Below are 24,119 nucleotides of genomic sequence, written 5' to 3' on the forward strand. Positions count from 1 at the left end.
CTCTCTCTCTTTTCTCTCTCTCTCTCTTTTCTCTCCCTCTCTCTTTCTCTCTCTCTTTTCGCTCTCTCTGTCTCTCTCTTCTCTCTTTCTCTCTCTCTCTTCTCTGTCTCTCTCTCTCTCTGTGTCTCTGTCTGTGTGCACAATTTGTTTCCTGTAAATCACCAGTCCATTGTCATAACTCTCACGTTGTTTATCTATTCACCCTCACGTCTCTGTAGCTTGTTTCTGGAGTGGGTTTCCAGCCCTGCTTTCTATTTTTTACTGTCACTGCCCATGCATGGTCTGTCTGTCTGTCTGTCTGTCTGTCTGCATCCTCCTGTCTGTCTCTGAGTGTTTTTCTGTCTGTCTGCATCCTCCTGTCTGTCTGTCTCTCTGTCTGTCTGTCTCTGAGTGTTTTTCTGTCTGTCTGCATCCTCCTGGTTGTCTGTCTGTCTGTCTCTGAGTGTTTTTCTGTCTGTCTGCATCCTCCTGTCTGTCTGTCTGTCTGCCTGTCTCTGTCTGTCTGTCTCACCCTCTCCAGTCATGGACATGCGGTGGGTGATGAGTATGGATTACAGTGGGTTGTACATAATACGCTTGTGGACGCGTAGTAGATGTAGAAACAATCTAGAGATGAATATATTATCAAACCTGCATCCTGAATATGACATCAATACTCATGTATGGGAAGGACAGAATACTAGACCTGTCAAATCTAGACCTGTCATATCTCATGGTAGAATACTAGACCTGTCAAATCTAGACCTGTCATATCTCATGGCAGAATACTAGACCTGTCAAATCTAGACCTGTCATATCTCATGGTAGAATACTAGACCTGTCAAATCTAGACCTGTCATATCTCATGGTAGAATACTAGACCTGTCAAATCTAGACCTGTCATATCTCATGGCAGAATACTAGACCTGTCAAATCTAGACCTGTCATATCTCATGGTAGAATACTAGACCTGTCATATCTAGACCTGTCATATCTCCTGGTAGAATACTAGACCTGTCAAATCTAGACCTGTCATATCTCATGGTAGAATACTAGACCTGTCATATCTCATCGTAGAATACTAGACCTGTCATTACTAGACCTGTCATATCTCATGGTAGAATACTAGACCTGTCAAATCTAGACCTGTCATATCTCATGGTAGAATACTAGACCTGTCATATCTAGACCTGTCATATCTCATGGTAGAATACTAGACCTGTCATATCTCATGGTAGAATACTAGACCTGTCATATCTCATGGTAAAATACTAGACCTGTCATATCTCATGGTAGAATACTAGACCTGTCATATCTCATGGTAGAATACTAGACCTGTCAAATCTAGACCTGTCATATCTCATGGCAGAATACTAGACCTGTCAAATCTAGACCTGTCATATCTCATGGTAGAATACTAGACCTGTCATATCTCATGGTAGAATACTAGACCTGTCATATCTCATGGTAGAATACTAGACCAGTCATATCTCATGGTAGAATACTAGACCTGTCATATCTCATGGTAGAATACTAGACCTGTCATATCTCATGGTAGAATACTAGACCTGTCATTACTAGACCTGTCATATCTCATTGTAGAATACTAGACCTGTCAAATCTAGACCTGTCATATCTCATGGTAGAATACTAGACCTGTCATATCTCATGGTAGAATACTAGACCTGTCATATCTCATGGTAGAATACTAGACCTGTCATATCTCATGGTAGAATACTAGACCTGTCATATCTCATGGTAGAATACTAGACCTGTCATATCTCATGGGTAGACTACTAGACCTGTCAAATCTAGACCTGTCATATCTCCCTGGTATAATATCATGACCTGTCATATACTCATGTGGTAGAATACTAGACCTGTCATATCTCATGGTAGAATACTAGACCTGTCATATCTCATGGTAGAATACTAGACCTGTCATATCTCATGGTAGAATACTAGACCTGTCAAATCTAGACCTGTCATATCTCATGGTAGAATACTAGACCTGTCATATCTCATGGTAGAATACTAGACCTGTCATTACTAGACCTGTCATATCTCATGGTAGAATACTAGACCTGTCAAATCTAGACCTGTCATATCTCATGGTAGAATACTAGACCTGTCAAATCTAGACCTGTCATATCTCATGGTAGAATACTAGACCTGTCATATCTAGACCTGTCATATCTCATGGTAGAATACTAGACCTGTCATATCTCATGGTAGAATACTAGACCTGTCATATCTCATGGTAGAATACTAGACCTGTCATATCGTAGAATACTAGACCTGTCATATCTCATGGTAGAATACTAGACCTGTCATATCTCATGGTAGAATGCTAGACCTGTCATTACTAGACCTGTCATATCTCATGGTAGAATACTAGACCTGTCAAATCTAGACCTGTCATATCTCATGGTAGAATACTAGACCTGTCATATCGTAGAATACTAGACCTGTCATATCTCATGGTAGAATACTAGACCTGTCATATCTCATCGTAGAATACTAGACCTGTCATTACTAGACCTGTCATATCTCATGGTAGAATACTAGACCTGTCAAATCTAGACCTGTCATATCTCATGGTAGAATACTAGACCTGTCATACCTCATTGTAGAATACTAGACCTGTCATATCTAGACCTGTCATTTCTCATGGTAGAATACTAGACCTGTCAAATCTCATGGTAGAATACTAGACCTGTCATATCTCATGGTAGAATACTAGACCTGTCATATCTAGACCTGTCATATCTCATGGTAGAATACTAGACCTGTCATATCGCATGGTAGAATACTAGACCTGTCATATCTCATGGTATAATACTAGAACTGCCATACCTCATGGTAGAATACTAGACCTGTCATATCTCATGGTAGAATACTAGACCTGTCATATCTAGACCTGTCATATCTCATGGTAGAATACTAGACCTGTCATATCTCATCGTAGAATACTAGACCTGTCATATCTCATCGTAGAATACTAGATCTGTCATATCTCATCGTAGAATACTAGACCTGTCATATCTCATGGTAGAAAGTAGACCTGTCATATCTCATGGTAGAATACTAGACCTGTCATACCTCATGGTAGAATACTAGACCTGTCATATATAGACCTGTCATATCTCATGGTAGAATACTAGACCTGTCATATCTCATCGTAGAATACTAGACCTGTCATATCTAGACCTGTCATATCTCATGGTAGAATACTAGACCTGTCATATCTCATGGTAGAATACTAGACCTGTCATATCTCATGGTAGAATACTAGACCTGTCATATCTCATGGTAGAATACTAGACCTGTCATATCTCATGGTAGAATACTAGACCTGTCAAATCTAGACCTGTCAAATCTCATGGTAGAATACTAGACCTGTCATTACTAGACCTGTCATATCTCATTGTAGAATACTAGACCTGTCATATCTCATGGTAGAATACTAGACCTGTCATATCTCATGGTAAAATACTAGACCTGTCATATCTCATGGTAGAATACTAGACCTGTCATTACTAGACCTGTCATATCTCATGGTAGAATACTAGACCTGTCATATCTAGACCTGTCATATCTCATGGTAGAATACTAGACCTGTCATATCTAGACCTGTCATATCTCATGGCTAGAATACTAGACCTGTCAAATCTCATTGGTAGAATACTAGACCTGTCATATCTCATGGTTAGAATACTAGACCTGTCATATCTCATGGTAGAATACTAGACCTGTCATATCTCATGGTAGAATACTAGACCTGTCATACCTCATGGTAGAATACTAGACCTGTCATATCTAGACCTGTCATATCTCATGGTAGAATACTAGACCTGTCAAATCTCATGGTAGAATACTAGACCTGTCATATCTCATGGTAGAATACTAGACCTGTCATATCTCATGGTAGAATACTAGACCTGTCATATCTCATGGTTAGAATACTAGACCTGTCAACTCTCATGGTATGGTAGAATACTAGACCTGTCATATCTCATGGTAGAATACTAGACCTGTCATATCTCATGGTAGAATACTAGACCTGTCAAATCTCATGGTAGAATACTAGACCTGTCATATCTCATGGTAGAATACTAGACCAGTCATATCTCATGGTAGAATACTAGACCTGTCATATCTCATGGTAGAATACTAACCTCATATCTCATGGTAGAATACTAGACCTGTCATATCTCATGGTAGAATACTAGACCTGTCATTCCTCATGGTAGAATACTAGACCTGTCATATCTAGACCTGTCATATCTCATGGTAGAATACTAGACCTGTCATACCTCATGGTAGAATACTAGACCTGTCATTACTAGACCTCTCGGTCTCTTCTCTTTGCATGGCATGACCATCTAGTAAACAGAGTTACCCCTTTTCTCTCTCTCACCTATCCAGTCACTCCATCGTTCTTCTGTGCTACAGACAACGGAGTCCGTGACACATCCTCCTGCTCTCTCCCTCCCTCCTGCTCTCTCTCCCTCCCTCCTGCTCTCTCTCCCTCCCTCCTGCTCTCTCTCCCTCCCTCCTGCTCTCTCTCCCTCCCTCCTGCTCTCTCTCCCTCCCTCCTGCTCTCTCTCCCTCCCTCCTGCTCTCTCTCCCGCCCTCCTGCTCTCTCTCCCGCCCTCCTGCCGCCCTCCTGCTCTCTCTCCGCCCTCCTGCTCTCTCTCCCGCCCTCCTGTTCTCTCTCCCGCCCTCCTGCTCTCTCTCCCGCCCTCCTGCTCTCTCTCCCTCCCTCCTGCTCTCTCTCCCTCCCTCCTGCCCTCTGCTCCTCTCTCATCCTGCCCTCTCCCCTCCCCCTGCTCTCTCTCCCTCCCTCCTGCTCTCTGCTCTTCTCTCATCCTGCCCTCTCCCCTCCCCCTGCTCTCTCCCTCCTCCTGCTCTCTGCTCTTCTCTCATCCTGCCCTATCCCCTCCTCCTGCTCTCTGCCCCTCTCCCCTGCTCTTTGCTTCTCTCTCCTGCCCTCTCCCCTCCTCCTACTCCCTGCCCTCCCCCTCCTGCTCTCTGCCTCTCTCCCCTGCTCTTTGCTTCTCTCTCCTGCCCCTCTCCCTTGCTCTTTGCTCCTCTCTCCTGCCCCTCTCCCCTGCTCTTTGCTCCTCTCCCCTCCTTTCTTTCTCCCTTCTCTCCTCCTGCTCCTCTCCCCTCCTCTCCTTTGTTGACTACAGTGACTGTGATACCCCCCTTTTGCTTCAGTCTCTCTACCCCTCTCATGCAACAACTGGGTTTTGCCCCAAACCAAGATGCCCACCCCCTTCTATTCCCAGAAACCCTTGACTTAAACCTTCCCAGATCCCCCGCCTCGCGTCCACCGGTTCCCCTCAGCATAATAACACAAGATAATCTCTCATTCTTTCAACTGTCTCTGGCAGGTCATGGCAGAGTGCTACACCTTCATGGCTTTCTGATTGTGTTTCAGGTTGGAGGTTGGACTTGTTCTTTTCCCTGGGCAGTAGTAAAGTAGTCTATAACAAGTCTGAGTGTTCCTATACAAACTGACTAGCAGGGTGCTTCTCTCTCTGTGTGGTCCTCACAACCTGTTCCCTCTGAAAGTTGATCACGTGTGCTGGTTTTCTGCCTGATGTCCTGTACCTGCCTGTCCTCTCCTGCTCTCTTCTCCTCTCTCCTCTTTCCTCCTCTCTCCTCCTCCCTGCTCTTCTCCTCCTCTCCTCTTTCCTCCTCTGCTCTGTCGTCTCTCTCCTCCTCTGCTCCTCTTCTCTCCTCCTCTGCTCTCCTCTCCGCTGCTCTCCTCCTCTGTCCGCTGCTCTCCTCTCCTCCTCTGTCCTCTGCTCTCCTCTCCTCCTCGCTCCTCTCTCCTGTTTTTGCTTGATGTTATATACCTGCCTCTGCTCCTCTCTGTTCCTCTCCTCTCTCCTCCTCCCTGCTTTTCTCCTCCTCTCCTCTCTGCTTCTCCTTGATGATGTTATAATGCTGTTTTCACATGTTTTATTTTCTTAAAGTCTGGTATTATTTGGAACCTTTAATATCTTGTAATGTATGTAGCCTCTGTGTCTGACGTGTTTCCTGTGTGTTTTGACCTTTAACCCTAGATGCCCCAGGCGTCTGGACAGCAGTTGAAGCTCCAGAGCCTGTCTCCCTCCCAACCCCTGGCCTCCCACACTGCTCCCCCTCTGTCGGACAGCCCTCAGCCCTCCCCCTTCCCCCTGCAGTCCCCCCACCTCCCCCTGCAGTCCCCCCACCACCATGGCCAGTCCCGCACCCCTTCCCAGCCACAGACCCCCGTCCGCTCCTGCACCCCCTCATCTCTTCCCCCAATGTTCATTATCCACAACCAGATCCCTGGCTCCCCCCAGCCTGCACCACCACAACAACAACAACAACAGATGCACATCCAGTCCCGGCCCCCCTCCCAGCCTGCTCCCTACCAAACTGACGTCCCCCCTCCCACCTGCTCCCCCAAACCCTCCCAGACTCTCCAGGGCCCTCCTGCAGGGTTCCAATTCACGGTGCCCGAGGTGGGGGCCCCCGGTGGTGGAGTGGTGAAGGCCCAGGTCCCCCTGCAGCTCCAGGCTCAGCCCGTCGCTCAGCCGATCGCTCAGCCCGTCGCTCAGCCCGTCGGTCAGCCCTCTCCACAACAGAAACTACACCAGGTGTGAAGGGACTCACCCTAACACTTCTCTCACTGCTCAGATGTTTTGATTAGTTGTTAATTTATCACATCTTAACAAATCAAAGTTTATTTGTCACGTGCGCCGAATACAACAGGTGAAATGCTTACTTACGAGTTCCTAACCAACAATGCAGTTTCGAAAAAAATACAGATAAGAAATAAAAGTAACAAGTAATTAAAGAGCAGCAGTAAAATAACAGTTGCGAGGCTATATACAGGGTATTACGGTACAGAGTCAATGTGGAGGCTATATACAGGGTATTACGGTACAGAGTCAATGTGGAGGCTATATACAGGGTATTACGGTACAGAGTCAATGTGGAGGCTATATACAGGGTGTTACGGTACAGAGTCAATGTGGAGGCTATATACAGGGTATTACGGTACAGAGTCAATGTGGAGGCTATATACAGGGTATTATGGTACAGAGTCAATGTGGAGGCTATATACAGGGGGTACCGGTACAGAGTCAATGTGGAGGCTATATACAGGGTGTTACGGTACAGAGTCAATGTGGAGGCTATATACAGGGGGTACCGGTACAGAGTCAATGTGGAGGCTATATACAGGGGTTACCGGTACAGAGTCAATGTGGAGGCTATATACAGGGTGTAACGGTACAGAGTCAATGTGGAGGCTATATACAGGGGGTACCAGTACAAAGTCAATGTGGAGGCTATATACAGGGTGTAACGGTACAGAGTCAATGTGGAGGCTATATACAGGGTGTTACGGTACAGAGTCAATGTGGAGGCTATATACAGGGTGTTACGGTACAGAGTCAATGTGGAGGCTATATACAGGGTGTTACGGTACAGAGTCAATGTGGAGGCTATATACAGGGGTTACCGGTACAGAGTCAATGTGGAGGCTATATACAGGGGTTACCGGTACAGAGTCAATGTGGAGGCTATATACAGGGTGTTACGGTACAGAGTCAATGTGGAGGCTATATACAGGGTGTTACGGTACAGAGTCAATGTGGAGGCTATATACAGGGGGTACCAGTACAGAGTCAATGTGGAGGCTATATACAGGGGGTACCGGTACAGAGTCAATGTGGAGGCTATATACAGGGGGTACCGGTACAGAGTCAATGTAGAGGCTATATACAGGGGGTACCGGTACAGAGTCAATGTGGAGGCTATATACAGGGGGTACCGGTACAGAGTCAATGTGGAGGCTATATACAGGGGGTACCGGTACAGAGTCAATGTGGAGGCTATATACAGGGGGTACCGGTACAGAGTCAATGTGGAGGGGGGCTATATACATGTAGGTAGAGTTATTAAAGTGACTTTGCAAAGATGACAACAGAGAGTAACAGTGGTGTAAAAGGGGGGGGGGGCAATGCAAATAGTCCAGGTAGCTATTTGACTAGATGTTCAGGAGTCTTATAGCTTGGGGATAGAAGTTGTTTAGAAACCTCTTGGTCCTAGACTTCTTCTTCTGTATTATTGACTATATGTTTGTTTATTCCATGTGTAACTCTGTGTTGTTGTTTTGTGTCGCACTGCTTTGCTTTATCTTGGCCAGGTCGCAGTTGTAAATGAGAACTTGTTCTCAACTAGCCTTCCTGGTTAAATAAAGACTTGGCGCTCCGGTACCGCTTGCCGTGCGGTAGCAGAGAGAACAGTCTATGACTGGGGTTGCTGGAGTCTTTGACGATTTTTAGGGCCTTCCTCTGACACCGCCTGGTATAGAGGTCCTGGATGGCAGGCAGCTTAGCCCCAGTGATGTACTGTGCCGTTCGCACTACCCTCTGTAGCGCCTTGCGGTCGGAGGCCGAGCAGTTGCCATACCAGGCAGTGATGCAACCAGTCAGAATGCTCTCGATGGTGCAGCTGTAGAACTTTTTTGAGGATCTGAGGATCCATGCCAAATTTTTTCAGTCTCCTGAGGGGGAATAGGTTTTGTCGTGCCCTCTTCACGACTGTCTTCTACTTGCATGTTTATTTGCCTGATATGTGAGAGAGGTGTTAGTCCAGCAAAACCAGCTTTTTGATCATTATATACGTTATAATCAAAGTATTTCTACTGATTTCTGTTCTATTTGTCCGTTATTCACTCTCAGGTCCAACAGAACATTTTACTACAGGCCAAACAACAACAACAACACAGCCAACCCCAAACTCCGCCCGAACAACAGGCCCAGTTCAGCTCACAGCAGGATGTACCTGCCCTTCTGATCCCTCAACAGGCCCAGTTCAGCTCACAGCAGGATGTGCCTGCCCTTCTGATCCCTCAACAGGCCCAGTTCAGCTCACAGCAGGATGTGCCTGCCCTTCTGATCCCTCAACAGGCCCAGTTCAGCTCACAGCAGGATGTGCCTGCCCTTCTGATCCCTCAGCAGGCCCAGTTCAGCTCACAGCAAGATGTACCTGCCCTTCTGATCCCTCAACAGGCCCAGTTCAGCTCACAGCAGGATGTACCTGCCCTTCTGATCCCTCAGCAGGTCCAGTTCAGTTCACAGCAGGATGTGCCTGCCCTTCTGATCCCTCAACAGGCCCAGTTCAGCTCACAGCAAGATGTACCTGCCCTTCTGATCCCTCAACAGGCCCAGTTCAGCTCACAGCAGGCGTCTGTGCTGGTCAAGACTCCTGCCACAGGTCAGAAAGAAACAACATTCATAGGCGCTAAAAACAACAACCCTGATAAAGACCAAAAGCCGAAACGCTTTTTCTTCTACTTTTAGCAATTGAATTCCATTGTCCTCCGAGTGTTGCTGAATCCCCTCACTTCTTCAGTTTGGTTGGCAGAAAAACACAACTACAGTGAAATGTTTGACTCTTCTCTCTGTCTCTCTCTCTCTATTCAGCATCCAATGACGTGCAGGTGTTCTCAGGAGTGCAGGGTCAAGGTGGAGTTGAGGTGAACCAAGGGGGCGTGGCTCCAGCTAGTTTTAACCAGTCAGGACAGCAGCCTGGTCAACAGTCTCTCCACCAGTCTGTACAGGTGGGTAGTACCTACTGAAGCTCCATGCTCCTTTCAACCATTTGATAGAAGTAGTGACTGCTTTTAAATAAAATGAAAGCTTTATTGTCCATCTAATTTGACATTAAATAAGAATGAGTTCTTAATTGACATACCTGGATAAAGGTTAAATATGTAAGAACATATAATTATTTTGTTTCTACTGCTCTTCCAGTCAAAACCTGAAGGACTGATTGGCCAGATGGGAGGGAGGAGCCTGGGGATGATCCAGGTGATTGGGTCAGGTCTGGGTCAGATGACGTCAACACAGCAGACCCATGGTCTGGTCTCGTTACAAACACAGGTGAGGAGACCCTCAACCAATCCTACTGGGTTCCTTTTGTTACTGTACGACAGTGAGTTCTTAATCCTGGTCCTGGGAACCCAAAGTACATGGTTGTTCATCACTCAGCCCATCGCTCAGCCCATCGCTCAGCCCGTCGCTCAGCCCGTCGGTCATGGTTGTTCTTGCCTTAGCAGCACCACTTCTTCTGATTTTAAATGATCAGAGGGTTGGTGGTGAGTTGATTAGTGGTATACGGAGTGTACTGCTAGGGGCGAAAACAACAGTCAACAGCCCTTTGTGTTTCCGGGACCAAGATTAACAACTACTGTTGTATGTAATGCTATTCGTCACATTCGCCAAATACCTTACAGTGAAATGCTGACTTACAAACCCTTATAACCTCTCTTGGGGAGGTGGGACGCTAGCGTCTCAAACATACGACTATTTTACACCATTTTAAAGGTACACGTCTCAATGTAACCACATTGTCCGATTTCAAAAAGGCTTTACGGCGAAAGCATAAAGTTAGATTATGTTAGGACAGTTCCAACACAAGAAAAACCACACAGCCATTTTCCAAGCAAGGACAGGTGTCACAAAAACCAGAAAACCAGCTAAAATTATGCACTAACCTTTGACGATCTTCATCAGATGACACTCCTAGGACATCATGTTACACAATACATGCATTTTTTGTTCGATCAAGTTGATATTTATATCCAAAAACAGCATTTTACATTGGCGCGTGATGTTCAGAAAATATTTTGCCTCCAATACTGCCGGTGAATCAGCACAACAATTTACAAAAATACTCATCATAAATGTTGATAAAATATTAAACTGTTATTCAAAGAATTATAGATAAACATCTCCTTTATGCAACCGCTGTGACAGATTTCAAAAAAGCTTCAAGAGGAAAGCACACTTTGCAATAATCTGAGTACTGCGCTCAGAATAAGACATCAAGCAAGACAGATACCCGCCATTTTGGAGTCATCTAAAATCATAAATAGCATTATAAATATTCACTTACCTTTGATGATCTTCATCAGAAGGCACTTCCAGAAATCCCAGGTCCATAATAAATGTTGTTTTGTTCAATAAAGTCCATAATTTATGTCCAAATACCTCCTTGTTGTTTGCGTGTTCAGTAAGCTACTCCAAGTGTAGGAAGCGCGGCCAAAATGTCACGACGAAAAGTCAAAAAAAGTTATATTTACGTTCGTTCAACCATGTCAAACGTTGTATAGCATCAATCTTTAGGGCCTTTTTAACCTCTTACATCTAGATGTTCCGCTAGCGGAACACCTGCTCCAATATCCAATGATGGGCGTGGCGCGAAATACAAATTCCTCTAAAATCCGAAAACTTCCATTTTTCAAACATATGACTATTTTACAGCATTTTAAAGACAAGACTCTTGTTAATCTAACCACACTGTCCGATTTCAAAAAGGCTTTACAGCGAAAGCAAAACATTAGATTATGTCAGCAGAGTACCCAGCCAGAAATAATCAGACACCCATTTTTCAAGCTAGCATATAATGTCACAAAAACCCAGAAGACAGCTAAATGCAGCACTAACCTTTGATGATCTTCATCAGATGACAACCCTAGGACATTATGTTATACAATGCATGCATGTTTTGTTCAATCAAGTTCATATTTATATAAAAAAACTGCTTTTTTACATTAGCATGTGACGTTCAGAACTAGCATACCCCCGCAAACTTCCGGTGAATTTACAAAAAATTTACTAAATTACTCACGATAAACGTTCACAAAAAGCATAACAATTATTTTACGAATTATAGATACAGAACTCCTCTATGCACTCGATATGTCCGATTTTAAAATAGCTTTTTGGTGAAAGCACATTTTGCAATATTCTAAGTAGATAGCTAGCCCTGTGATGCCGGGCTATTTAGACACCCAGCAAGTTTAGCCTTCACCAAACTCCGATTTACTATTAGAAAAGTTTGATTACCTTTGGTGTTCTTCGTCAGAATGCACTCCCAGGACTTCAACTTCAATAACAAATGTTGGTTTGGTCCCAAATAATCCATAGTTATATCCAAACAGCGGCGTTTTGTTCGTGCGTTCAAGACACTATCCGAAAGGGTAAAGAAGGGTGACGAACACGACGCATTTCGTGACAAAAAAATTCTAAATATTCCATTACCGTACTTCGAAGCATGTCTACCGCTGTTTAAAATAAATTTTTATGCAATTTTTCTCGTAAAAAAGCGATAATATTCCGACCGGGAATCTGCGTTTAGGTAAAAAGGCAAAAGAAAATAAAGCACGGGGTCGACTCGTGCACGCGCCTAAGCCCATTGTCCTCTGATCGGCCACTTGCCAAAAGCGCAAATGTGTTTCAGCCAGGGGCTGCCTCGATATCATTCAGCTTTTTCCCGGGCTCTGAGAGCCTATGGGAGCCGTAGGAAGTGTCACGTTACAGCAAAGATCCTCAGTCTTCAATAAACAGAGACAAGAAGAACAAGATCTTGTCAGAGAGGGCACTTCCTGTAAGGAATCTTCTCAGGTTTTTGCCTGCCATTTGAGTTCTGTTATACTCACAGACACCATTCAAACAGTTTTAGAAACTTTAGGGTGTTTTCTATCCAAAGCCAATAATTATATGCATATTCTAGTTACTGGGCAGGAGTAGTAACCAGATTTAATCGGGTACGTTTTTTATCCGGCCGTGTCAATACTTCCCCCTACCCCCAACAGGTTAAGGAGCCTTTTGGACCTAGACTTGCGCTCCAGTACCGCTTGCCGTGCGGTAGCAGAGAGAACAGTTTATGACTAGGGTGGCTGGAGTCTTAGGCAATTTTTTGGGCCTTCTGTGTTTACACTTTGCCTGTTTGGTGGTTCGTCAGAAACGGCAGCTCTACCCTTTAGCTCAGTGCGGATGTTGCCTGTAATCCATGGCTTCTGGTTGGGGTATGTACATACAGTCACTGTGGGGACGGGGTCTTCAATGCACTTTATTGATGAAGCCTGTGACTGATGTGGTATACTCCTCAATGCCATCGGAAGAATCCCGGAACATATTCCAGTCTGTGCTAGCAAAACAGTCCTGTAGTTTAGCATCTGCTTCATCTGACCACTTCCTTATTGAGCGAGTCACGGGTACTTCCTGCTTTAGTTTTTTCTTGTAAGCAGGAATCAGGAGGATAGAATTGTGGTCAGATTTACCAAATGGAGGACGAGGGAGAGCTTAGTTACGCGTCTCTTGGTAAATAGTGTGGTCTACAGCTTATCACGAGATACTCTACCTAAGGCGAGCAATACCTTCAGACTTCCTTAATATTAGATTTTGTGCACCAGCTGTTATTGACAAATAGAGACAGACCACCACCCACTTATCTTTCCGAAGGCAGCTGTTCTATCTCGCCGACGCACCGAAAACCCAGCCAGCTGTATGTTATACATGTCGTCGTTCAGCCACGACATCGGTGAAACATAAGATATTACAGCTTTTAAACTTCCCGTTGGTCGCATAGTCTTGATCGGAGTTCATCCGTTTTGTTATCCAGTGATTGTACGTTGGCTAATAGGGGGGAAAGTTACTCACTCGCCATCGGATCCTTACAAGGCACCCCGACCTACGACCCCGATATCTCCGTCTCTTCTTCATGTGAATGACGGGGATTTGGTCCTGGGTCGGGGTGTCTGAAGTAAATCGTTTTGGGTCCGACTCGGTAAATAAGAAATATTTAGTCCGTTACAAGGTGAGTGATCTCTGTCCTGATATCCTGAAGATGTTTCTGCTCATAAGAGACGGTGGCAGAAACATTATGGTATTAAACACACACAATAGCACAATGGGTTAGGAGACATCGAAACATCAGCCAGCTTCTCTGGTACCATTCTATGTGAATCTGACTGTATAGATGGGTCTGTGTTCTAATGCTGTGATGGTGTGAAAGTCATGGATGGGGTGATGGTGATGGATGGGGTGATGGTGATGGATGGGGTGATGGTGTGATGGTGATGGATAGTGTGATGGTGATGGATGGGGTGATGGTGATGGATGGGGTGATGGATGCTGTGATGGTGATGGTGTGATGGTGATGGATGGGGTGATGGTGTGATGGATGGTGTGATGGTGATGGATGGGGTGATGGTGTGATGGTGATGGATGCTGTGTCTTGTTCACCTGACAGACTGCTACTATGAAGATTCCTTTCAGTATTGCTGAACCCAGCAAGGAAGCCAGGTATGCTATAACATCATCTTCCTCTATCGTGGCTCCGTATCGTGGCTCCGTATCGTGGCCCTGTAAAATATCCACATTGTGTGAAACAATCAAGTTTTTTTTCTCTCTGTTTGTATGGATTATAAAAAACAGTTTTCACATCCACCGGATAGAGTTAGTAGTATGATAGGTGTTGTTGTACAGGGTCAGCCATAGTAGTATGATAGGTGTTGTTGTACAGGGTCAGCCATAGTAGTATGATAGGTGTTGTTGTACAGGGTCAGCCATAGTAGTATGATAGGTGTTGTTGTACAGGGTCAGCCATAGTAGTATGATAGGTGTTGTTGTACAGGGTCAGCCATAGTAGTACAGCAAAGTAGGGTGCCTTGCCCTTGTGTTTACATGCATGTGTGTTGTCATAGCACTTGTTAAACATATGCCAATCCAGTCTTGTGACCTATGTTCTCTGACTGTGTGTGTGTGTAGGATGTTGGAGCAGCTGAGGAAACAGCAGGGTTCAGTCCTCCACCCAGACTACAGCTCTTCCTTCCAGTGTTTTGAAGACACCCTGACCCGCCTGGTGCCTTACCACCTCTACCAGGGCACTGCCACCGCACCACACGACTACCACAGAGGTACACACACACTGACCCGCCTGGTGCCTTACCACCTCTACCAGGGCACTGCCACCCCACCACACGACTACCACAGAGGTACACACACACACTGACCCGCCTGGTGCCTTACCACCTCTACCAGGGCACTGCCACCCCACCACACGACTACCACAGAGGTACACACACACTGACCCGCCTGGTGCCTTACCACCTCTACCAGGGCACTGCCACCCCACCACACGACTACCACAGAGGTACACACACACTGACCCGCCTGGTGCCTTACCACCTCTACCAGGGCACTGCCACCCCACCACACGACTACCACAGAGGTACACACACACTGACCCGCCTGGTGCCTTAACACCTCTACCAGGGCACTACCACCCCACCACACGACTACCACAGAGGTACACACACACTGACCCGCCTGGTGCCTTACCACCTCTACCAGGGCACTGCCACCGCACCACACGACTACCACAGAGGTACACACACCATGACCCGCCTGGTGCCTTACCACCTCTACCAGGGCACTGCCACCGCACCACACGACTACCACAGAGGTACACACACACACTGACCCGCCTGGTGCCTTAACACCTCTACCAGGGCACTGCCACCCCACCACACGACTACCACAGAGGTACACACACACACTGACCCGCCTGGTGCCTTAACACCTCTACCAGGGCACTGCCACCGCACCACACGACTACCACAGAGGTACACACACACACTGACCCGCCTGGTGCCTTAACACCTCTACCAGGGCACTGCCACCGCACCACACGACTACCACAGAGGTACACACACTTGTTTTTCTATCCTCGTGGGGACATAAAATGTATTTCCATTCAAAATCCAATTTTTCCCTAATGCCTAACCCCTAACACCTAACCCCTGAACCTAACCCCTGAACCTAACCCCTGAACCTAACCCCTAACCCCTGAACCTCACCCCTGAACAACCCCTAACACTAAACTTAACCCCTAACCCTGAACCTAACCCCTGAACCTGAACATAAACCCTAACCCTAACACTAAACTTAACCCTAACCCTGAACATAACCCCTAACCCTAAACTGAACCTGAACATAAACCCTAACCCTGAACATAACCCCTAACCCTGAACATAACCCCTAACCCTAAACATAACCCCTAACCCTGAACTGAACCTGAAAATAAACCCTAACCCCTACATTTAAAATAGCCTTTGTCCTTGTGGGAAATGTCGTGGGAGAATTTTCCTTGTTTTACTATCCTTGTGGGGACTTTATGTAATTTCAGGTCCCTATGAAGATAGAAGAACAAGACCCCCCCCCCCCCCCCCCCCCCTTAAACCTATTGGGACAGTGACATATTATTTTTGGGGGGCTCTGTACTCCAGCACTTTGGATTTAAAATGATACAATGACTATGAGGTAAATGCAGATTGTCAGTTTTAATTGAAAGGTCATTTCATCCATATCAGGTGAAACGGTTAGAAATTACAGCACTTTTTGTACATAGTTTGTTTTAGACCAAAAGTATTGTGACAAATTCACATATGTGTATTAAAGTTGTTCAACGTTTTGTATTTGGTTCCATATTCATAGCACGCAATGACTACTGAAAAATTATGAGTGAGGAAGTTAGACGCACAAATATCATAGCCCCCAAAAATGCTAACCTCCCCTGTTATTGTAATGGTGAGAGGTTAGCATGTCTTGGGGGTATGATATAAAATGCTAACCTCCCCTGTTATTGTAATGGTGAGAGGTTAGCATGTCTTGGGGGTATGATATAAAATGCTAACCTCTCCTGTTATTGTAATGGTGAGAGGTTAGCATGTCTTGGGGGTATGATATAAAATGCTAACCTCTCCTGTTATTGTAATGGTGAGAGGTTAGCATGTCTTGGGGGTATGATATAAAATGCTAACCTCCCCTGTTATTGTAATGGTGGGAGGTTAGCATGTCTTGGGGGTATGCTATCAAATGCTAACCTCCCCTGTTATTGTAATGGTGGGAGGTTAGCATGTCTTGGGGGTATGATATCAAATGCTAACCTCCCCTGTTATTGTAATGGTGAGAGGTTAGCATGTCTGGGGGGTATGATATAAAATTCTAACCTCCCCTGTTATTGTAATGGTGGGAGGTTAGCATGTCTTGGGGGTATGCTATCAAATGCTAACCTCCCCTGTTATTGTAATGGTGGGAGGTTAGCATGTCTTGGGGCTATGCTATCAAATGCTAACCTCCCCTGTTATTGTAATGGTGGGAGGTTAGCATGTCTTGGGGGTATGATATAAAATGCTAACCTCCCCTGTTATTGTAATGGTGGGAGGTTAGCATGTCTTGGGGGTATGCTATCAAATGCTAACCTCCCCTGTTATTGTAACGGTGAGAAGTTAGCATGTATGATATTTGTGTCTAACTTTCTCGATTCATTATTAACGATTCATTCAAGATGATCCGTAGTCATGGTAGCATCCACATTAATGTAGAGGTTTTAAGAAACATGTTCTATTCTGATTTACAATAAAAGTGACTCCAAAATGACAAAAGATTTACCATTAATTTCTATTGGGCACAAAATAATCTGAAACACAACCAAAACAAACAGCAAATGCATCCAACAAGTTTGTAGAGTCCCATGCTGGATGTTGTCATTGCGTGCTATGAATATGGGACCAAATACTAAACGTTTAACTACTTTAATACACATGTAAGTGAATTTGTCACAATACTTTGGGTCCCCTAAAATGGGAGGAGTATGTACAGAAAGTGCTATAATTTCTGAACGATTCACCCGATATGGATGAAAATACCCTCAAATTAAAGCTGACAGTCTGCACTTTCACCTCAGTCATTGTATCATTCCAAAATGCTGGAGTACAGAGCCATAACGACAAAAAATATGTCACTGTCCCAATACTTTGGGAGTTCACCCATTGCCTTTGGAAAGTATTCAGACCCCTTGACATTTGTTACGTTACAGCCTTATTCTAAAAGGGATCAAATATTTTTTTTCTCATCAATCTACACACACTATCCCATAATGACATCACAATACCCCATAATGACATCACAATAGCCCATAATGACATCACAATACCCCATAATGACATCACAATACCCCATAATGACAAAGCAAAAACAGGTTTTTATTATGACATTTTTGGCCAATATCCGATTATAACCGATATTTAACATTTTAGCGGCCTTTTAAGCATTCTAGAACAGTTAAATGGTTAACACACACACATGGATGCAACGGTCTAAGGTACTGCATCTCAATGCTAGAGGCGTCGCTACAGTCCCTGGTTCTAATCCGGGCTGTATCACATCCGGCCGTGATTGGGAGTCCCATAGGGTGGCGCACAATTGGCCCAGCATCGTCTGGGCCGTCATTAACTGACTTGCCTAGTTAAATAAAGGTTACACACCACACTGACCAAAAAGTTATTTTGTTGGCATTTACGTATGTCCCCATTACCAGTAAAACATAATCAAAACCTATTTCTTTCACTTGCTGAGCTGTTTCGTTGTTCAGTCGTTTCATTCTCAACTTTCTATGGAACGCCGTTTGGTTCTTTGCGTGTCAAAAAAGATACACGTTTGATGTCATATAATGCAACATAATCTGTTTCAGTAGCTATAGTTAGCTAGCTAATATAGCTGGGTGTCACCATATAAAATATCCCTAATTTAGAATGTTTTTATTTGATTAATGGGGTCGGACCCATCTATGTGAAGCTAGCCACAATAAGGATTAGCCACAATAGTGGACTTTGCGGTTAGCCTTCAAAATAAAAGTATGGCGAAATTCTACTATTTGTATTCATTTGCATCATTGTCAATGACATACTTTTATTTTGAAGGCAAACATCATTCCACTATTGTGGCTAATCTTTATTGTGGCTAGCTTCACAACACATAACCCGGTCCTGTCGAGCCTCACTAGCCAGATGAAGCTAGCTGGCTGCTTATAACGTTAGCTTTGGGCAACAGGGTTAAGTAGCCGGCTAGCTATTTATTTTCATGAACTGAAGTTCAATTTCAATAGGCGAACAACAAGTGGCAACCTAGCTAATACTGACACGGAACCCAAACCGGCTGCGCACGTGCGCCATCGTGCATTAATTTATTTTATCTCCCCACACCAAACATGATCACGACACGCAGGTTAAAATATCAAAACAAACTCTGAACCAATTACATTAATTTGGGGACAGGTCAAAAAGCATTTAACATGTATGGCAATTTAGCTAGTTAGCTTGCACTTGCTAGCTAATTTGTCCTATTTAGCTAGCTTGCTGTTGCTAGCTAATTTGTCCTGGAATATAAACATTGAGTTGTTATTTTACCTGAAATGCACAAGGTCCTCTACTCCGACAATTAATCCACACATAAAACGGCCAACCGAATCGTTTCTAGTCATCTCTCCTCCTTCCATGCTTTTTCATCTTTGAACTAATATGGTCCGCATCTACACTTTTACCACGACAACCGGCAACACAGTTCGCCTTTCAATCACCCACGTGGGTATAACCAATGAGGAGAGGGCACATGGGTACCTGCTTCTATAAACCAATGAGGAGATGGGAGAGGCAGGACTTGCAGCGCGATCTGCATCAGAAATAGAAAGGAGTTATATTTTAGCCCTTCGTTGGCGCGCGCGAGCAGTGTGGGTGCAATAATTGAATAACAAAGATTTCTACATTTATTTTGTGACGCGAGCGGTGTCGTCAGGGTATTACTCACAAGGATTCCTAAATCATTGCTAAGAATAATGAAAATGACTGCAGTCATTGTTTTCAAGCTGGTTGTATTGGTGCTAGCTAGGTACCAAGCTAAAGCTAGCTACCCCAGAAGTTGCGGTCGAACAAATTATGCTTTATTACCAACGCCGTATTGTAAACACATCGTTCGTGGCCGGTGTTTACTTGTTTGCAGACTTTTTTTTGTACAGCTTTGACAATGCTACTGCATCTTTTTTGGCACGCGAAGACCCAAACGGCGTTCCATAGTATGTATGTCGTGAAGCTAATAGCAGTGAAGCTATTACTGTGTAACTCCGGTAGGGCAACATCTGAAAAATAGCGCACTTGGTAGTGTGTGCCGGTGCTCAACCAGTTGGCGAAAGCCAACATCACCCATGACAGAGAACAGTTGGTTGAATTCCATTATCTTGGCTTTAATGGATTTCTCCTTTTGAGTTGTCTCGCTGAAATGTAATTACTTTTTCAAATGACTGCTGGACTTGTTGACTGCTCGATCCACACAGCAGACGTTGTGGGCGAGGTTAGGAATGCTGTGTTGCACGTGTAGCGCACCATTTTACGTGCCGGTATTACGTTATATTCAGTTGAAGTCGGAAGTTTACATACACTTATGTTGGAGTCATTAAAACTCGTTTTTCAGCCACTCCACAAATTTCTTGTTAACAAACAATTTTTGGCAAGTCGGTTAGGACCATCTACTTTGCATGTGTCGTGTCTTTGGCATCATTAAAACTGAAGACATATTTATCAAATAACTCTCTGTAATTATTATTACGCGATTAAACTGATTAATCGTGTAACTGTAATTAACTAGGAGGTCGGGGCACCAAGGAAAATATTCAGATTACAAAGTTTATAATTTTCCTAATATCACTTTCAGATATTATAATATCTGACCTATTAGTCTTCTGATTAATGACGTATTAGTTTACCTCACGTCAGTCTCATTCCAAACGTCGTAAATTGTTGGTTATCTGCACGAACCCAGTCTTCACTATGAGTCATCCATACATCAATTGTCTTAAAATCATTTATTTACTAACTAAGTAATTCACAGAAATGCATAAGAAACAGTAGATATCGTTACAAGAAATGATAGAGGAATGTGCCCTAGTGGGCTAAACCGGCATGGCGGCTTGTTAGACAAAAGGGGAGTGGGGGAGACTGAGAAGACACTACAGAGTTGATAATTATAACAATTGAAATGCAAATCCTTTGCACATGAAAGCTCACTCATTGGGGAATAATTGCAATCAATATATATATATTTACGCTCAGTGTGTCGTCGGGATCTTTGTTGAAAAGTTGGTTTCTGTTGGAGAGTTTGTCCGCGCTCTCTCTCTCTCTCTCTCGTGGTTAGGATGGATAGTTCAGAGTGACATTCATTCATGACGTTATAGAATGGCGGTTTTGTCGGTCTTCGCGTTCAATGATACCGAATTCCTAGCTGCAGACTAGTAAATAATATCGAAGACTTGTTCTTATTCCGTCGGTATCGATAGTCTAAGAGTTTAACCACGTGGTATGGTTAAAGTTCAGTAAGAGGAATGCATGGTCAAACCTTTAGCCAACTCGTAATGGAGGTCAGCTCGGTCTGCTGATAGAAAACCTGGGTGGGGGTTATATTCGGAATAACAGAAAATGGCTGTCTCATGACGCCTGGTCCTGTCTGTGTCTCTGGGGGCGTGCCATGGACTTAGTTAAGACTCTAAAGGGAATTGGAGTTTCCTTCATTAAACAGTCCAAAATCACATTACACAATTTCACAAACAGTTCCATCCTCACAACCATTTAGATGTAAGTCTCATAGCTGAGGCTATTGTATAAACATGATTATGGTAATTGTCTCTCATGAATTTCACAAAATTGTACCAAACGGACCAGTTCGTTGCTGGATTCTTCACCGATCATTTATACCTTATCCAGAACATAAATGTCGTTCGGTTCTCCAGTTCTGTGAGGTGGAAGAAATTCCTTTGTCTCTTTCTATATAACCCACTCTGTCTCCATACTGTGGCCATGAGGCAGGATATTCTCTTAGGAATTTACGACCGCTCTCACAGAGCCTGGGTGGGGGAGACAGAGGTAGGGGGATGGTGCATCGAAAACCCAAAGAGGGCAACGTCATGACAAAAGTATTTTTTCCAACAGTTCTTTACAGACAGATTATTTAACTTATAATTCACTGACCAGTGGGTCAGAAGGTTACATACACTAAGTTGACTGTGCCTTTAAACAGGTTAGAAAATTATGTCATGGCTTTAGAAGCTTCTGATAGGCTAATTGACATCATTTGACTCAATTGGAGGTGTACCTGTGGATGTATTTCAAGGCCTACCTTCAAACTCAGTGCCTCTTTGCTTGACATCATGGGAAAATTAAAAGAAATCAGCCAAGACCTCAGAAAAAAAATGATAGACCTCCACAAGTCTGGTTCATCCTTGGGAGCAATTTCCAAACGCCTGAAGGCGTCTGTACAAACAATAGTACGCAAGTATAAACACCATGGGACCACGCAGCCGTCATATCGCTCAGGAAGGAGATGCGTTCTGTCTCCTAGAGATGAACATACTTTGGTGCGAAAAGTGCAAATCAATCCCAGAACAACAGCAAAGGACCTTGTGAAGATGCTGGAGGAAACAGGTACAAAAGTATCTATATCCACAGTAAAACTAGTCCTATATTGACATAACCTGAAAGGCCGCTCAGCAAGGAAGAAGCCACTGCTCCAAAACCGGCATAAAAAAGCCTGACTACGGTTTGCAACTGCACATGGGGACAAAAATTTTACTTTTTGGAGAAATGTCCTCTGGTCTGATGAAACAAAATAGAACTGTTTGGCCATAATGACCATCGTTAGGTTTGGAGGAAAAAGGGGAGTCTTGCAAGCCGAAGAACACCATCCCAACCGTGAAGCACGGGGGTGGCAGCATCATGTTGTGGGGGTGCTTTGCTGCAGGAGGGACTGGTGCACTTCACAAAATAGATGGCATCATGAGGCAGGAAAATTATGTGGATATATTGAAGCAACATCTCAAGACATCAGTCAGGAAGTTAAAGCTTGGTCGCAAATGGGTCTTCCAAATGGACAATGACCCCAAGCATACTTCCAAAGTTCTGGCAAAATGGCTTAAGGACAACAACGTCAAGGTATTGGAGTGGCCATCACAAAGCCCTGACCTCAATCCTATAGAAAATGTGTGGGCAGAACTGAAAAAGCGTGTGCGAGCAAGGATGCCTACAAACCTGACTCAGTTACACCAGCTCTGTCAGGAGGAATGGGCCAAAATTCACCCAACTTATTGGGGGAAGCTTGTGGAAGGCTACCCAAAACATTTGACCCAAGTTAAACAATTGAAAGGCAATGCTACCAAATACTAATTGAGTGTATGTAAACTTCTGACCCACTGGGAATGTGATGAAAGAAATAAAATCTGAAATAAATCATTCACTCTACTATTATTCTGACATTTCACATTCTTAAAATAAAGTGGTGATCCTAACTGACCTAAAACAGGGAATTTTTACTAGGATTAAATGTCAGGTATTGTGAAAAACTGAGTTTGAATGTATTTGGCTAAGGGGTATGTAAACTTCCCACTTCAACTGTAGGTATGCATGGTACCTTTGACATCGGTTTTTCACATCGGCGTTAAACTAGACATCGATTCCAATATGTTCACCGATATATCGTGCATCCATAGTTAAACTTTTTGCTAATTTATTAAAAATAAACATTTAAATAAGTTTTCAGACCCTTTACTCAGTGCTTTGTTGATGCACCTTTGGCAGCGATTACAGCATCGAGTCTTCTTGGGTATGACGCTACAAGCTTGGCACACCTGTATTTGGGGAGTTTCTACCATTCTTCTCTGCAGATCCTCTCAAGCTCTGTCAGGTTGGATGGGGAGCGTCGCTGCACAGCTATTTTCAGGTCTCTCCAGAGATGTTCGATTGGGTTCAAGTCCGGGCTCTGGCTGGGCCACTCATGGACATTCAGTGACCCGATGCCACTCCTGCGTTGTCTTGGCTGTGTGTTTAGGGTTGTTGCCCTGTTGGAAGGTTTGCCTTCGCCCCTGGCTGAGGTCTTGAGCGCTCTGGAGCAGGTTTTTATCAAGGATCTTTCTGTACTTTGCTCCGTTTATCTTTGCCTTGATCCTGACTAGTCTCTCAGTTCCTGCCGCTGAAAAACATCCCCACAGCATGATGCTGCCACCACCATGCTTCACCATAGGGATGGTTCCAGGTTTCCTCCAGAAGTGACTCTTGGCATTCAGGCCCAAGAGTTCAATCTTGGTTTGATCAGACCAGAGAATCTTGTTTCTCATGGTCAGAGTCCTTTAGGTGACTTTTGACAAACTCCAAGCAGGCTGTTGTGCCTTTTACTGAGGAGTGAGTGGCTTCCATCTAGCCACTCTACCATAAAGGCCTGATTGGTGGAGTGCTTCAGAGATGGTTGTCTTTCTGGAAGGTTCTCCCATCTCCACAGAGGAGCTCTGTCAGAGTGACCATTGGGTTCTTGGCCACCTCCCTGACCAAGGCCCTTCTCCGATTGCTCATTTTGGTCGGGCGGCCAGCTCTAGAAAGAGTCTTGGTGGTTCCAAACTTCTTCCATTTAGGAATGGAGGCCACT

At 44.4% G+C, this 24,119-nt stretch overlaps 1 protein-coding gene and 1 long non-coding RNA gene across 4 annotated transcripts in view; one reads left to right on the plus strand and one right to left on the minus strand.

Moving 5' to 3' along the window:
- Nucleotides 1-1,471: 1,471 nt before the first annotated feature.
- Nucleotides 1,472-2,399, minus strand: LOC115206718 (uncharacterized). Of its 3 annotated transcripts, none has more exons than XR_003880854.1 (6): nt 2,167-2,399; nt 2,064-2,107; nt 1,860-1,990; nt 1,782-1,796; nt 1,636-1,751; nt 1,472-1,547 (listed from the first exon to the last, which is right to left on the minus strand). It is a non-coding gene; the product is annotated as an uncharacterized LOC115206718 (long non-coding RNA). The 3 variants fall into 3 exon arrangements; XR_003880853.1 differs by having other exon boundaries at nt 1,607-1,751; XR_003880852.1 differs by having other exon boundaries at nt 1,472-1,751.
- A 3,657-nt stretch (nt 2,400-6,056) lies between these two features.
- The window catches only part of LOC115206880 (BRD4-interacting chromatin-remodeling complex-associated protein), a 32,155-nt gene continuing 14,092 nt past the window's right edge, over nt 6,057-24,119 (plus strand). Inside the window, exons 1-6 of the mRNA XM_029774055.1 lie at nt 6,057-6,617; nt 8,712-9,246; nt 9,456-9,592; nt 9,786-9,914; nt 14,071-14,123; nt 14,589-14,737. Of these exons, the coding sequence (XP_029629915.1) occupies nt 6,057-6,617; nt 8,712-9,246; nt 9,456-9,592; nt 9,786-9,914; nt 14,071-14,123; nt 14,589-14,737 (1,564 nt within the window). The remainder of the gene's footprint in view (nt 6,618-8,711; nt 9,247-9,455; nt 9,593-9,785; nt 9,915-14,070; nt 14,124-14,588; nt 14,738-24,119) is intronic.

Source organism: Salmo trutta, chromosome 13 (assembly GCF_901001165.1).
Source record: "Salmo trutta chromosome 13, fSalTru1.1, whole genome shotgun sequence".
Lineage (NCBI taxonomy): Eukaryota > Metazoa > Chordata > Actinopteri > Salmoniformes > Salmonidae > Salmo > Salmo trutta.